Raw genomic sequence first — 15,419 nt, 5'->3', positions numbered from 1 at the left:
GTGAGAGGGGGTCCTGGGGAGGTGGCAAAGCTGGCGGCCGCCCCCAGATGTGCGTCCAGCCCCAGCTGGGCTGGAAGGGTTTCCGTCCTGCCACTCTCAGTGCTGCCGGCCGGGGGGGCTGCAGGGAGGGGTTGGCACCCGCCCCAGGGAGGGCTCTGAGCGCGCAGTCCCCTGTCCCCCTCTGCCACCATCTGCCTCCCCTGTGCCTCCATCAGCCGCTGTTATGGCAACGGGGGTTTCCAGGGCAACGGCTGAGCCACCTCTGATTGGCGGTTGCCAGGCAGAGAGGATGGAGGCCTGGGCTGCCCTGAGATGCTCCCAGGTGAGCAGGACCAGGAAGATGGAGGTGGGGGGCAGGCAGCCCCCAGCCCCCACACCTCCCAGCACCTTGGCCAGGCTGCAGGGAGGCCCAGGGCAGCGGGGACAGTTTGGGATGGGGGTGCCAGGGTGTTCCTGGCGGGGAACCCCGGTCCGGCTGCCTTCCCCCTGTGTTGGGGGGGAACATGTGTTCATGTCTGGCACATGCCCCCCCAACCCAAGGCCACTTCAGAGGGCCCGGCGCCGCTGTCTGCTCCGTGGGAAAGTGGCTGAGGGAAGGTCCCCGGGGAGTGGGGAGCAGCACGGAAATGCTGCTGGGAAGGGGATGCTGCGGGGGCACAGCACCGCACTGGGTGCAGGATGGGAGATGGGGGCTCGGCTTCACCAGCAGCTTGTTCATGCTTGAAATCACCCGTCTGTTACCCCCTCCATGGGGAAACGGTGGTGTGGGGGTGGCACTGGGCCAGGCGGGAGGGATGGGGCAGGGAAGGGACTCGGTGCCCCACAGGGACCGGCCCAGCTGTGCTCTCGGAAATAGCCTGGGTCAACAAACATGAGTCACGCTGGGAGACGCAGGGGTTGGGACAGGGACAGCACAGCCTGTCCCCGCCGTGCAAAAGTCGTGGGGGGAAAAAAGGGAGAGAGAGGAGGCTCCAGGGCTGCTTATCCCAAAGAGGACCCGGCTGAATGGCGTGGTGTCAGGGCTGGGGCTGTCCTGCTGTCACCCAGACCCACAGCTTGGCCCCAGCCCCGGGAGGGTGTGGGTGGCGGGGCAGGGATGGGGCAGGATGGGCACTGCTGCTCTTGGGGCTGTGGGTTGTGGCCAAGGCCCAGCACTGTCCCCTTGCCCTCAGCCCCGAGCTGTTCGGGCAGCAATGCTGCCCCGGATGGTCCTTGCCCCGGCTAGTCTCTGGGCTTGTCACGGGTTGCTGCTGGTTCCAGTTAGCAGCAGGTGTGGGAGACACTGGGAGCGCCGGGGTCAGCAGCTCAGAAAATGCCCATGGTGTGCAGGGGGCTGCTAGGATGGCCGAACCCCCCCACGCAGCCGGTGCTGTGCCCGCTGCCCAGCTCTAATCTGACAGCCCAGGCACGTGGGTTGGCCACGAAAGCAGCTTAGCGGCATCATGAGCTGGTGGGAGCGGGTCAGCGTGTGAGGGAGATGCTGCAGTCCCTCTGTGGGGAGCAGTGGGGCCTCCTGAGGTGTCACGGGTGGGAGTCCAGTCCTGCTAGCACAGAGGATGCGGCTGGGTCCATGGAAAGGGCTGGGGTTGGCACCAGCCTCCTCGAGCATCCTGGCAATGAGCCCCGAGGGGTCTGCGGCGTGGCGAGCGTCGGACCCCGCATGGGCCCGGCCGCGGCACCAGCTACTCTGTGGGCAGGTGCATGTGGGCACAGACACAGCTCCGCCGCTCCTGGTTGGCATTAACCCTGTTTTATTGTGTCATTAATCCCATTTTGTTTGTGGTTTCCAAGGCTGGGATGTGCCGTGGTCAGGGTCGAGGTGCCATGGGGGGCTTGCGTCTCCGGCGCTGCAGGGCTCAGCCCCGCTCTGAGCTGTCCCAGTCACTCCCAGCAGCTGGGCTGTAGCTGGTGGGTGCTGGCAGGGGTGCCCGGTGCTGTGGTGGGGTGGCAGACAGGCGGTGGGGGTAGGCAGAGCAGGCTGCAAGTGCTTGTGTCCACACTGCGGACGGGAGAGGCTGCATCTGGCACCCACGCCCTGGGGAAGGCGAGGAGACGGGCAGTGGTGCACGAAGGGGTGTTGGGGTGATGCTGGGGGCATGGAGCAGCCCCTTCCCCAGCCCCCATTTGGTGCACAGGGGGGATGCGGCTGTTGGAGTGGAGCCTGTGCTGTCACGGGCACGGTGCCTGCCCAGGGAATAGCTGTCTGTCTGTCTGTCTGTTCCCCTCGCACTGGGCTGCCGGAGGCCCTGGAGGGGGAGATTTGTGGTGTCGGGGCTCCCTGGACCTGCAGGCACCCACAGGGTGCACCCACAGTCCACCCATGTGGACTCAGGGGGCTGCTGAGGGCTGGACCTGGGGGCAGTGAAGCCCCCCCCTCCAAGCCTGCACCTCGCCATGTCCCCGCCTGTCAGGGTGGGCAGGCAGGCAGGGACCCTTCCAGGGCTGGGGTGCAGGGCAGAGCCCTGCCTGTACCCCATGCCCCTGCCCTGTAGCTCTGCCCCACCACATCACCCCCTGGCCGTGGGGCTGACAAAGGCCAGGGCAGGCTGGGGGGTGCAGGGGGGGGTCCCCCCTTGTCCCTAGGCCTGGCAGGAGACCCCAGAAGCCCCTTGTCCCTGTGCCCCTTGCCGAGACCGGGAGGGTCAGCCTGGCTCCTCCGCGGAGCCGGCGATGCTGCGGCCGACAGCAGCGATGCCTCCTGGGGCTGCGGCCACCGATGGCGCAGGGAAGCGGATAACGATGGATAACGGTGGATAACGGCAGCGGGGAGGCCGGGCAGCCCCTCCAGCCTTCCCGCGCAGCGGCGGGCGGCAGGGCGAGAGTTAAACGCGTGGGGGCCGCCGGGGGGGGCTGCCTTTGAGTCACTTCCTCGCAGGGGGAGGGAGGCTTTTGGGGCTGCCGAGCGCCTCTCGCCAGCCTGGCTCACACCCTGAAGATGAGCCCCGGCCGCTCGCCTCCTCGCCGCCCCAGCTGGGCTCCCCTCGCCGGCCGCAGCCGGCCCGACCGCCGCTGACCTCCCGCCCGGAGCAGAGGGGATGTGGGTGCTGTCCTAACCCAGCCCCGGCCCCCCCACCCCGGGCCCTCCCGGCCACCCTCATCTCGCCTCCCCGGAGCTGAAGCGGTCGTCGCGATGACGGAGGTGCTGGTGCAGCCGGACGGCAGCCCCGGCCCCGTGGGCGAGCGGCCGGAGCGTGGCGTGGAGGACCCCGAGGGGAAGCGTCCCCCCAACACGGGCGCCCGCCTCTGGGGCAGGGTGCGCAGCAAGCTGCTCCGGCAGAAGGTGCCTCTCGGGGCGCGCGGCGGGGACGGCTGCGGGGGGCGGTGGCAGACACCAAACGGGCTCTGGGAGGGCTCGGCCGTGTCGCCGGGCTCTGCTCTGTGTGGTGGCTGTGGCTTTTGGGCTGGTGGCTTTGTGGGGTGCGGGGGACTCTGATATGGGGGGGGCTGCGTTGCTTGTGCAGAGAGGGCTGTGGCGTCTGTTCGTGCAGCGGGGAGGCTGTTTGGGTGCTTTGGGAGCTCTTAGAAGCAGTTAGCAGCCTGTGGGGTGCTCGTTCCTCCTTCCCTCTCCCTCTGTGTGCTGGGGGGCTGAGCCATTTGTGCTGGGGGGTCCTGAGGAGGGGGGAGCTCCCCTGCCCTGGCCCACGGCCGGGCTCCTGGGGTGCTGCAGCACCCGGTGCCTGCGTACCCCCTCTCACCAGGGAGCTGCTTGGTTTGCAGCTCGCCCACCCCGGGTCCGTCCAGGCTTCCCCCAGCTCACAGCCGAGTCACAGCCCCATCAGCCTGTGCTGCCTGTTTTTGGGGGAGGACGGAGGGCAGGGGTGGGCAACGGAGGTGAGAAGGGAGGGGGACAGCACCGTCACAGGCTGTCCCAGAGCCCCTGCGGTCTCACAGGGGGCTCCGGGGGTTTCCCTCCGCGGGAACCCCTGCGTGGGGAGCTGCTGGCTCGGGGCTCAGCTGCGACCGCGGGCAGGAGCTGCCTGGGCACATGGGGGCTCGGTTTGGCGGCGGCGGGGCTGAGGTTCGCTCGGCAGCGGGGCTGCCTGTGACGCAGCGGCATTAACCTCGATTCTCTGCCGCCGCTCCCGCAGAGGGGATTAAGGGGCGGCGAGGGCTGTGCGAGGAAGCTGCCCGGCGGCTGCCGCCGGCTGTTGCTGGGGTGAGGGGGTTTTGTTTTCCAGCCCCACGCGTCCCCACCACAGCCACCGGCTTCCCTGCCTGCTGCCAACTGGGAGCACTGGAGCTGCAGGGGCAGGATGCGGCCCCGGCGGGTCTGTGCACGGTCCGGGCGTGCTGCGAGTGCCTGCTGCTGCTCAGGTCGCTCTCAGACGGGGCTGTGAATCGCCGCTTTTTGGGGGCTGTGCTTTGCCACCGGCAGCATTCGTGGTGTGGGGACTGTTCTGTCCCCACGGCATGGAGTGGCTCAGGGGCCGCCGGGTCCCTGGGGAGGGAGCTGCCGGTGCAGGGGTCTGGTGGGGGCACCTGCCCGCCGGAGCCGGGGCAGCCGTGGGAGGCCAGGCTAGGGTGTCCATGGGTGCTGTGCTGATGGGAGGCGACACCGGTTGTAGCAGCTCCCCAGGGATCCCACTCCCCAGGGCCGTGGTGAGACGGCCTCGCCGGCTGAGTCACCGGTTTGCTCCTGATGGCTTCACCCCGGGCTGACGGGTGAGTGACCTCACGGGCACGAGGAAGGGACATGCCCAGCCTGGCAGACCCTGCCCCGCCGCAGCAGCCCAGCGCTCGGGGACCTCGAGAGCTGCTGTGAGGGTTTGGAGCCATCCCAGCCCCTTACCCGAGAGCCCCGGGGACCCGGCGCTGCCTGGGTCTGTCTCGGCTGCCGCTGCCTGTGCAAGAGCTGTATCCACGGTGCATGGCCCACACGTGCCTTGAGGACAAAATCCCAGGATGTGGCCTCGTCCCCTCGGGTCCCGAGTCGCCCCGTGCACAAGACAAGCAGCAGGCAGGGGCTGTGGGGGTCCCTCTGCCACTGGAGCCTCTCTGGGACGCACAAAGCTCTGCAGGGTGCCGGGATGCTCATCGCCTGCCGTGCTGCTGCCTTTCCCTCTGCAGCCGGGAGCCCTGTCCTACAAGCAAGCACCTTCAGCTAATTTGGGAAAGCAAGATGATGGCACATGCCTGCAGCCAGGACCAGGGGGTGTTTCACCTCGCCATGGATGAGAGCGGCACCGCCACGGATGCTGGCCTGGGCACGGATGCCATGCTGCTGCCGAGAGTCCCCTGAGACACAGGAGGGAGCAGCCTGGAGAGGCACCGGTGATCCGGCTGGGATGTTTCCCTGGGCACAGGCTGGCGTTTGAAGCCGGTTGAGCACTGAGCTGCTGAAGAGGAGACGTCTGGGACCGCAGCACGTCACTTGTGCCATCCTGCACAAGTGAAGAAGTGGCTCCCACCGGCCAGGGACATCCCTGCGTTGTGCTGGAGCAAGGCAGCTCCCTTTGGAGCAGAAGGAGATGGTGGTGGTGGCTGAGACAGGGTGTTTGCCAGCGCTGTGTGGGCAGGAGCTGCCTCTGGCACTGTGGGTGGATGCTCCCGTCCGTCCTCCCACGCCTGGAGACGAAGCATCGGCCGCGGCTTTTCTTCCCGCAGGGAGCGGGCAGCGTGGCGGGGCTGCCTGCTGCGCGGGCTGCAGGCAGGCAGGGCTGGAGGAGCGCCGGGGCCGGGCCACAGCCGGTGCCCCGCGGGTCCACGGGGACCTGCCCCAGCTGCCGGGGAGCTCAGGGCGGCGGTGCCAGCTGAACTAGCCCAAATTTTGGGCCATGCCGGGTTCTGTGGGGAGCCGGATGGGGATGATTCTGCCCAACCAGGGGCAAGCGGCTGCGGGGAGGCGGCAGGCTCAGGGTCCGTGGCGCTGGCGGCAGCCAACCTGGCTTTTATTAAAGCTTTCTTCCGAGCTCTGCTAAAGCCCTTCCAGATGTGAGCTGCCAGGGCCATCAGCGCCAGGGGCACCCGGGGGGCGGGGAAGGTGCATGTGGTGGTTGCAATTAAACTTGTGCTGCAGAGCCGGGGGGCCCGACCCGGCTGGGGAGCAAAGGGCTTCGCTGCCGGGGGCTGGCTGGGTCGGACGCTGCCGTGAGCGGGACCGGGCTGTGTGGGGAAAAGGGGTGAAAGCCCCATGGGACAGGCAGCGTTGGGCTGGCCTTGGCCGTAGTGGGTGCGCGGCAGCGCTGCAGGGGACTCCGGTGCTGGCGGGGAACACGGGGAGCGGCAGGGCTGCGGTTGGCAGTGGTCTGTCTGCAGCCTCGTGAGCCTGGTGTCCAAACCTGCTGCGGGGCCCCACGGGAGCCCAGGGCAGCTGCAGCCTTCCTCCTCCTCCTCCTCCTCCTCCTCCCGCTCCCCCCACTGCCGTTCCCAGCAGCCGCAGGGCTGGCGGGGAGGAGGCGGTGCGGCGCTCGCCGGGCTCTCGCGTGCGCCGGGCTGGAGCGCCAGGAAGGGCTCCACGTCGGGAGCCCGGGCTGTGCTGGAGACCGCAGCGTTTCCTGTGGCACCGCGGTCGCCGAGGAGCTGCTCGGGCTCACGGTGGCGTGGGGCTGGGCGGCGGGTGATGCCGTGGAGGTGGGTCTGTGCCGAGAGCCAGGGCAGCTCGAGCCTGTCCTTGGGAGCGTGCAGTCTTGGCGTGCAAGAAGGGACATGAGGGGTCGCAGGGTCCCCCCTCCCATCGTGATGTGTAGTGGCTTCATGGCAGCCAGAGGCTGGGGCAGGGGAACGGCAGCTCTGTGGCTGGAGCAGCGGCCCTGGACATCTTTGCGCTCGCCCGGAGCATCTCCCAACCCAGCAGCTGTAGGAAACGCCCGTGTCCTTGAGGAGTGACCCCGCGCGCTCGGCGCGAGCCTCGCCTGGCAGCTGCGTGCGCTCGGCCCCGGCAGCCAGCGCCAGCCCCTGCCAGCTCCCGCATCCCATCCCCTTCCCCAAGGGGACATTAGTGCCGGGCTCTGCCCCACTGCCTGCCCCGTGCATTACGGGGATCGATGGGGCCGGATCGATACCACCAGCTGGGGACCGAAAGGCCTCAACAGGCAACTGCGCCCACCTCTGCCCAGCCCCGGGGCCCGGGGCCCAGCGCCCACCGCGGCGTGTGCCGGGCCTTGGGAGCACCAGCACCTCGCCGGGGCGGCCGGGCGCCGGAGCCGCGTCACCGAGTCCCCCGCTAGCCCCAAAGCCAGAAATAGCAGAGCCCGTCATTCCCAGGGGTTATAAATAGCCTTGGCTATGGGGAGACGTTGTTTTTCTGCATGGAAAACGCTGCCCTAGTTCTGTTTCATCAATCTACCACCAGAAATAGTCCTAATTTCTTGGAAATTTCTTGCCGCTCGGGTGTGGGTTAAAGCGCTGCCTCGCAGGGGCTTGGAGCAGGATGGGGGGGGAGGCTGAGCCCACCCGGCTTCAGGGCACAGCCAGAGGGACCCCAGACCGTCCCCTCTCCTTCCTCCTGCTGTGGGCAGCACGTTGCCAGGGAAGAACACGTCCCATGCCCCACACTGGCTGTGGGTCAGGGGCTTCAGGGGCCGCGGGGCTGGCTGGCATGGGGCAGCTCACGCACCGTCTCTCCCCGCAGCTGGACCCGCAGGCTGTGCAGACGAAGAACTGGCACATGGACGTGATTGAGATGAACGGGGTAAGCAGGGACCCACAGCCCCTTGCTTTGATTGCGGCCCCTTCTTCGGGGCTGTGCCGTGCCTTCATGTGATGTGGAGGTGACAGGCTGCTGGGACTCACCCCGTCTCCCGCAGATCAAGGTGGAGTTCTCCATGAAGTTCACGAGCAGAGACATGAGCCTGAAGAGGACCCCATCCAAAAAGCAGACCGGCGTCTTCGGGGTCAAAATCAGCGTTGTGACAAAGTACGTGTGGGGCTGGGGAGGCCGATCCATCCCGGTCCCTGTGGATGTGGGGTTGCACCGTGTCCCCTTGCTCTCACCAACACCAGAGAGCTTGGCTTTGGCTCTCTGCTGGGGACTTGCCCGTTCCTTCGCCAGCCCCATCCTTCCCACCCAGCATGCCTGTCCTGCCCCTGGCCCAGGGTTTGCAGGGCTGGGCTGGCTGCCGCGGGGTCCCCCGGGAATCTTTGCTTACGGCTCTGCTTTCCGAGCCAGGCGCGAGCGCTCCAAGGTGCCTTACATCGTGCGCCAGTGCATCGAGGAGGTGGAGAAGAGGGGCATCGAAGAGGTCGGCATCTACAGGATCTCTGGCGTTGCCACTGACATCCAGGCGTTGAAAGCTGTCTTTGATGCTAGTGAGTGTCCTGGGGGGCGGCTGCCCTTCACATAACGTTCCCCTGGGAGGGTTCACAGGCACTGAGACCCCTCGGTACCCTGCCCGGTAAGCCCAGGGTCTGGTTATTGCACTGCATGTGTGCAAAATGTACTGGTGTGCCCAGGAAGGGGCTGGGCGTGAGGAGGAGGGCATAGCTCGGAAAGCAAACGCCCAGAGGTTCCAGCCTTGTTTGTGCCTCGGTGTCTGTGAGCTGCCGCCGCGCCTGGCTGGCTCCTGGGAGACACTGAGTCAGGGCAATGCTGCAGATGGATTTGCAAATTGTTCCGCGTCCTGTTGCCCAGCCAGGCGGGAACCACTCGGCTCTTCCCAGCCCCAGCCTGGCTAAATGGGGCTGTGGACACGGCGGTGCTGTCCCTGCCCTCCAGCCGGCAGCCTGCCCAGATAGCTGGGGTGACGCGGGGGGGAGAGGCGTCACACAGGAGGTGTCACATATGGGTGTTCTCTGGACAGATAACAAGGACATCCTGGTCATGCTGAGTGACATGGACATCAATGCCATTGCCGGCACGCTGAAGCTGTACTTCCGCGAGCTGCCCGAGCCCCTCCTCACTGACAGACTCTACCCTGCCTTCATGGAGGGGATCGGTAAGGGCTTGGGGATGGGGAAGGGGTCGGTGCCCAAGCGTGGCTCTGTTTGGCATTGCCTGCTCCCGGATGGGAGACTCCTGAGGGTCCTTCCCAGCTCGGCCCACTCGGTCCTGGCGGTCCTCGATGGCTCCAGGCCAGCTCGCAGCTCGTGGTGCGGCTGCCCAGGGTGCAGGCAGAGCCCTGCGGGGCAGGGCCGGCTGCTCACGCACTGGCTGCGGGAGGCGTCTGGCCATGGTGGGTCCTGCTGCTGCACAGGATGTCACCTGTGCCTGTCCTGAGCCCTCTCCTTGCCTGCAGCCCTCTCGGATCCTGCTGCCAAGGAGAACTGCATGATGCACCTTCTCCGCTCACTGCCTGACCCCAACCTCATCACCTTCCTCTTCCTGCTGGAGCACTTGAAAAGGTAACGTGCGGCTCGCGGGGGGCTGCCCGGCGCAGGCGGGAGGTGCAGGATGGGTCTGTCTCGCCGCTTTGCCGTGGGGATGGGACGTGAGTGGAGGTAGAGCCCCTGTCTGATTCCTGCAGTGCCTGCGTGGCCGTGAGCTGATCCCGAACCGGAGGCAGATGGTGCTGTGCTGGTGCAGAGCAGGGCTGCGGGCGGCAGCGGGGGCCAGCGACAGCAGCGCGGTGTTGGGCAGGCGGCAGAGTGGCCCTTCCCCAGCCCCTCCGAGAGGGTGCAGCCCCTGGTGTGTCCCACCTGCCCTGTCTCCCCGGGCTCCGGCACGTTCTCCAGTCCTGGCCAGGCTGCGGTCTGTTCAGGCTGGGACCCGGCACGCCGTCAGTCCCTTTGGCTGATGTCAGTGTTGGCTCCCGCAGCTCCTCTCCGCAGGCCCCGTAGGATGCCGGAGGGATCCTGGAGCCGTTCTGCCCCACAGAGCAGCCCCCGGAGCCCCAGGGCCACCGGCCATTGTGCCAGCAGGGACTGTGCGGTGCATGGGCGTTGATGCGGGTCAGCTCTGCAGGGAGCACACGTCCTCTGGCATGGTGCAGCTCTGGGTTGCCGCAGCTGGCATGCAGCTGCACAGTTGGTTGCTGCGCAGTGTCCCCCTTAGCGGGAAAATTGAGTGCTGCGTCCCTTCCCACCAGTCCAGCAGCAGCCCCTGCAAAACAAAGTGCAATAATGCCTGTAACTTGTCTGCAGTGTGTGGCCAAGACCCAGAGACAGTCAGCTCTGCAGGCATGTCCCCAAGGTGCAGGTGACGCCCTGTGTCGCTCATCCCGGGGCAAGTGCAGCAATGCATGGTTTGCCAGGCTTTATCCTGGCCCAGGTGAAGCCCATCTGAACCTGGGGACGGACAGGTCTGAGCTCGCTGGGGTCCGAAACCCATGGAGGGCACGGGGCTGTGGGCAGGGCAGCGCTGCAGCACGCAGGGCCTGGCCGGAGCTGGCCATGAGTTTGGGACTGGGGCTCACAGCTCATGTTACTTGCATCATTAAACTTTTTTTTTTTCTCTGGTTTGGCTAAAACCAAACAGAAAAAGTGATTGATGCTGGGGGGTGGGGAAGGAAAAATCCATTTCCATCCTGAGAACTGGGCACAGCCAGTTCCCACATCTGCTCCCCTGGCCAGGGCTCAACCGTGCAGCCTGTGCCGGGGAGCGCAGCTGCCTCCTAAGATGGCAATGTTGTGGCCCTGGTTCCCTCGATGCGGGCTGGCTGGGGTCCCATAGGGCCGGTGGGGCAGGAGCCTTTGTGGGGAGTGGGTGTGGATAGGCGCGGGCTGGCGCGGAGCTCCCCGTACCCTGCCGGGGCTCGGGAAGGGTGGGGGCCCCGCAGCACATAAGCAGCAAGGGCTTGGTCGCTGCCACATCACACCCGGGGCTCGCGGCCAGGCCCGGCGGCTCCGGCGGAGGCCGTGAAAGGGGCAGAGTTCCCCGGCCTGCACCTGGGTTTGCCGGGGGCCGCAAAGGGCAAAGGCAAGCCAGAGGTGCCCTGCTGGGGCTGGGAGAAGGGAGACCAGCGCGTGCCCCCCACGTTGCCCCGTGGTTGCTCTGCTGCAGGAGAACAGCATTAGGGGCTCACGCTCCCTCTCCCCCCGTACCCCGCAGGGTAGCTGAAAAGGAGCCCATCAACAAAATGTCTCTCCACAACCTGGCCACGGTCTTTGGGCCGACGCTGCTGAGACCCTCAGAGGGGGAGAGCAAGGGACACCTCACCCTGGCCTCCGACATCTGGTCCCACGATGTGATGGCCCAGGTAAGAGCCGTGCTGGCGGTGTGTGGCCGCAGCCTGCACCAGCATCCCTGGGGTGCGGAGCAGAGGGGTTTACCTGCCTGTCTGGGTAGATTTGTCACTCTTTGCTGGATGTGGCTGCACAGGGACAAGCTGGGAGGTGGCAGCTCTGCTCTATCTGGCCTAACACCCCCCATTTGCCTGCTACAGGTCCAGGTCCTACTCTACTACCTGCAGCATCCTCCCATCTCCTTCACTGAGCTGAAACGCAACACACTTTACTTCTCCACGGACGTGTAGCCTGCAGGCAGAAGGCACCAGCTGCAAACACTCCCAGCTCCCTGCTGGGGGACAGGGACTGGATCACAGCCCCTGCAGGGAGACCGGCCCGGACCCAGGACGGTGCCGCCTGCAGCTCCTGTACAATCGCGTACCAGTGGCCCGGTCCCGCCCCAGGCGCCGTGCCTCTCTGTAAAGTAGTTGTGTCTTACGTCCCTTCTTGTGTTCAAGAATTGTTTTTATGTATATTTGTTCAACGGAAGAGGTAGTGGCTGACAAGGGCTGTGGAAACAGGCTTCCCCCTTGGCTAGTTTTCTCCTGGACTCCGTTCTGCCTGCTCACTCCTACCAGGCACCCCCCATCTCACCCAGCTCGAAGCCTGCAGCGTCCCACGAGTGCCTGTTTCGCTGCCCAGCTCCCCTGCCCCAAGCCTGCATGTGCAGCACCGGCTCGCTTCAGAGGCTGGGAGCTCACGGGCTTCCCTCCGCGGCGACAGCGATGACCAGCTCTGCTTTGGCTTGCTGCCTGCGCAAATGTTGGACCCCGTGCCTGGATCCTGCTCTGGCCCGAGCAAACCTGCGACCACGAGAACAGAGGAGCGGGGTGCTGCTTCTTCCTCGCCACGTGTCTTCGGGGTGCTTTCAGGCCAGTCCACTCTTACAGCCCTTATCCTTGTGCTTTGCCTGCGTGCGTGTAGCATGGCGGAAACGTCCCTTGCTGTATCTCGCCTCCAAGTAGCGTTTTGGGGTAACCCATCACACAAGGCTGGAGCGAGTGGTGCTGTGCTGGTCTCAATCCACGGCAGGCTTAAGGGAAGGCCAGGTGGGCAGGTCTGCTCCCCCTGCCCCGCGTTGACCCCCAGGGCTGTGTTCTGGCACCGATGGGGTCCCATCAGGGCACGTGGATCTCACAATTTCCCCAGGAAGCCCTGGCGGGCGGGGAACAGGCTCCCTGCCGTTTCCATATGCCTGTATCTCTGCTGGAGCGAGGTGCACACGCCCCTGCCAGCGCAGCACTGCCGCAAGGGCTGCCGACGCTGGCTGCACCCTGTGGCAGAGCTTGCCGGCGCACCAGCGTTCTGGCCATGGCCACGAGAATGGGGAGGCTTTTGTTTCCCTCCTTGGCCTTCCCTGCTGCCCCGGGCACTGGGCAAATGGCAGCACGTGGCCCTGCCTCGGTGCCAGCCAAGCTGCCAGAGGCGAGCGCTCTGGGCGGCAGCTGGACAGTCACCCAGCCTGGAAACCAGCGCAGAGGGACAGGAGGAGGAAAGCCTTCGTGGCCCTTGCTACAGGAGGCAGAAGTGCTTTGTTTGCTCTTTGTCACAGAGCAGTTGCTGCTGGGGTAGCCGTGCCCAGCCAGCTCAGGTCTGTCATAGTTAGTAGCTCCAGTTCCTGACCATGGCTGGAGTTTTCATGCTGTTTCCCAAGGCAGGATGGCCGCATCCCTGCGCTCGCTGCCAGGCCGTGCTGCGGCCGCCCGAGTGCCTGGCTCCCGGTATGTCCCCCACCCTCCCACACTCACAGGTACCTGATGGGACACGAAACCTTTCGCTCTGTGAGCTGAGTCTGTGTTCTCGTGGGAAAAGCCCCCATCCCCGATTGCGTTGGCCCGGTGCTCTCCTGTGCCAAATGGAGATGGATGAGAAGTGACCAAGCGTATCCCTGCTAACAGCAGTGTTGCCTGTACCCTCCCGACTAACAGACTGTTCCAGGTAGAGCCTGGTCGCCTGCCACCGATGCACCAGGTATGTCCTAAGCCCAACTCCCCGGGGAAGGCAGCACCTGCCAGCCCTGCACCAGCAAAGCAACTAAAGGAGGGGAGCTCCTTCAGTCCCCCTCCAAAGGGCTCACACTCCAGACCCTGCTCCTCTTGACTACCAGCTGAACAGAAGGGAAACAGCATTGCAGAAAATAACTGGGTGTCTGTCTTGGCCCTGGACCCAGTAAGGAGGCTGAGTTTTAGATCTGACTGCACAACGGATCCCTGTGTGTGTCCGATTTGTTACATGTGTCCAAGTCTCTGTCCACGATACTGTCATTCCAGATGGGGACTGTACAGCCAAATTCCCCCCCTGCACGACAGTGGCTGGAGGCCCGGTCCACACAGCCCCGTCACAACAGGCTGTGGCCGTCCTCACGACTGGCTTTTGCTTGTCCCTAAAGGAGGGAAAAGAGGGGGGTGGACTCTTGCAGCTACAGGTAGAATAGAACTGTTAATATTTGACTTTCAAAAGTTGTTAAGGATATATTTTTGTTTGTGTTCTGTTGCAATTTCTGTAGATTATAAACTTTAAATGGCTGTAAACCATGTGAGGAGAAAAAAAAAAGTTAATAAAAATGCAAAGCCCCAACATTTGCACAAAAGGAGCCCTGTGGCGTTGCTGTTTGCACTAACTGATCACCCTGGCATTACAGCTTCTCTTTCTGTCGTGGAAATCTTGCTAGTTGCACTTCAAGCCAGTGGTATAAGCACAGGCATTGTGCCAGGCAATCTTTTAAGAGACTTCTTATGGTTTGGGCTAAATCCTTGCATTTCAGTACATTCTGGAGGAAAAAACCTGGACTGTCTGGAGCCAGCCTGTTTAATCAGCCCAGAATTACTCAAGCTTAAAATTCAGCTGACTTGCACAGCTTCTGGCCTGAGGATACTGAACAGGCACAGCAACGGACATCAGGCTATCTGGAAACCTCATCTGATAGATCACATGGTGCTGTCTCCCCACTTCTTTCTGTGTGGGAATTGGAGACAATATGCCTCCAAACTGACCACCGTGTCAGCCAAACCACCCTGCTAGTATTGCTCTTCCAGGTAAGTAAGTGCTGTCACCATTCTGGGATGTCAAACTGTGGATGCAAAGGAGGGGAAATGGGTGGGAGAATCCCTATTAGGTGTGTGCACTGAATCCGAAATCCCACTGCCTCAAAAAGATGAGGGTGGGTGTTTGCCCTTATGGAGTGGCTCAAGGAAGGTTAAAATCAGTCTAAGCTATTCTGAGTATAAAAATTACCCCCTGAGGTCTGAGAACAAACCTTGGTTAGAAGAGCAAGAGGGCTAATATAAATGCAAATCAAAAAGGGAGCAGCTCCTCCAGCTAGTGAACAGATGTTTCAACTTCAGTACCAGTATTCTGCAGAAATAACACTTCACTTTCCCCAGTGTAACACTGGGGCACTCAGAGGTGGTACAGGGACATGATGGGAAACAGACTGTGTGCTAAGTGAATACCCAGTTATCTGTCTAACAGTGGTTTATTCTCACAACTCTACTTTCTAGTCTCACCATCAAACTGCTGGAACTAACGGTGTGAGCCTGTGGCAGTTAAAGCAGTAGCAAGATTACGTGTACTCCCAGAGCGAGGTTAAATCAGGCTAGCCAAGCGGCTACAGAGAATTATACTTCTGCAATAACCTCTTTTTTTCCCCTTAAACAGTTTTGTTCGTTTGCCAGTAACCACACAGTTCTAAGGCTAAGGATTCCTTTTTGCTTTTCCCTTTAAGACATGGTAAAGAAATCTGGCTCTCATCTCTGTACTTGAAATAAGACAAGTTGTACAGATGGTGGTTTGTCTTCAGCTGGTATTTTAAGAAAAGCCTGGAACAAACTATTTCTCCACAGGATCTTACCTCTCCCCAACAGAGTAGCAAGCTGCAAACTCATAACTGTTAAACACTTGCAGCACGTTCAAATACACGGTAACCTAAATCACTGCATTTCTTTTTAAAGATTGTCCCCCTGTCTCTTTTGATGCTAGCAACAGACTTAATCAAAATCAGACCCAAAGGATCGAAAAAGCTCAGAGTCCAGGCTTGTTTCCTGGAAACTGACAGTCAGCTGATCCGTCCTGGAGATACTGCTCACTGCGCCTGGCTCCGTCCTCGCATACTCCTGCAAGTCTGCCTGAAGCAGCACGCCAGGGCTCAGAGCCAAATTATTGTTAGTCATTCAGGAAAAGCAGCCAACACCATCCAGCTTGCACTGATCAGGACTCCAAAGGCAGTGGAAAGGTAAGCCTGACGGTTCTTCTGCCGTGATGCAGGCTCTTAGCAGCAGCACCGGAACAAAAGGGAAACTTGCTCCCAAGGGATCCCACTG

The 15,419-nt window shown here is 63.2% G+C and overlaps 1 protein-coding gene across 1 annotated transcript in view; it reads left to right on the top strand.

Annotated features, from left to right (window-relative positions):
* Nucleotides 1-11,348, top strand: part of ABR (ABR activator of RhoGEF and GTPase) — a gene marked incomplete at both ends in the record, with an annotated part of 28,855 nt that extends 17,507 nt beyond the window's left edge. Inside the window, 7 exons of the mRNA XM_082008778.1 lie at nucleotides 7,571-7,630; nucleotides 7,746-7,855; nucleotides 8,108-8,247; nucleotides 8,739-8,873; nucleotides 9,174-9,279; nucleotides 10,925-11,072; nucleotides 11,259-11,348. Of these exons, the coding sequence (XP_081864904.1) occupies nucleotides 7,571-7,630; nucleotides 7,746-7,855; nucleotides 8,108-8,247; nucleotides 8,739-8,873; nucleotides 9,174-9,279; nucleotides 10,925-11,072; nucleotides 11,259-11,348 (789 nt within the window). The remainder of the gene's footprint in view (nucleotides 1-7,570; nucleotides 7,631-7,745; nucleotides 7,856-8,107; nucleotides 8,248-8,738; nucleotides 8,874-9,173; nucleotides 9,280-10,924; nucleotides 11,073-11,258) is intronic.
* Nucleotides 11,349-15,419: the final 4,071 nt, after the last annotated feature.

This window comes from Phaethon aethereus (assembly GCF_964289735.1).
Source record: "Phaethon aethereus genome assembly, chromosome: 19".
In the NCBI taxonomy this organism is placed as follows: Eukaryota; Metazoa; Chordata; class Aves; order Phaethontiformes; family Phaethontidae; genus Phaethon; species Phaethon aethereus.
The sequence above is the reverse complement of the archived record's forward strand: the minus strand, read 5'-3'. Positions and strand labels throughout refer to the sequence as shown.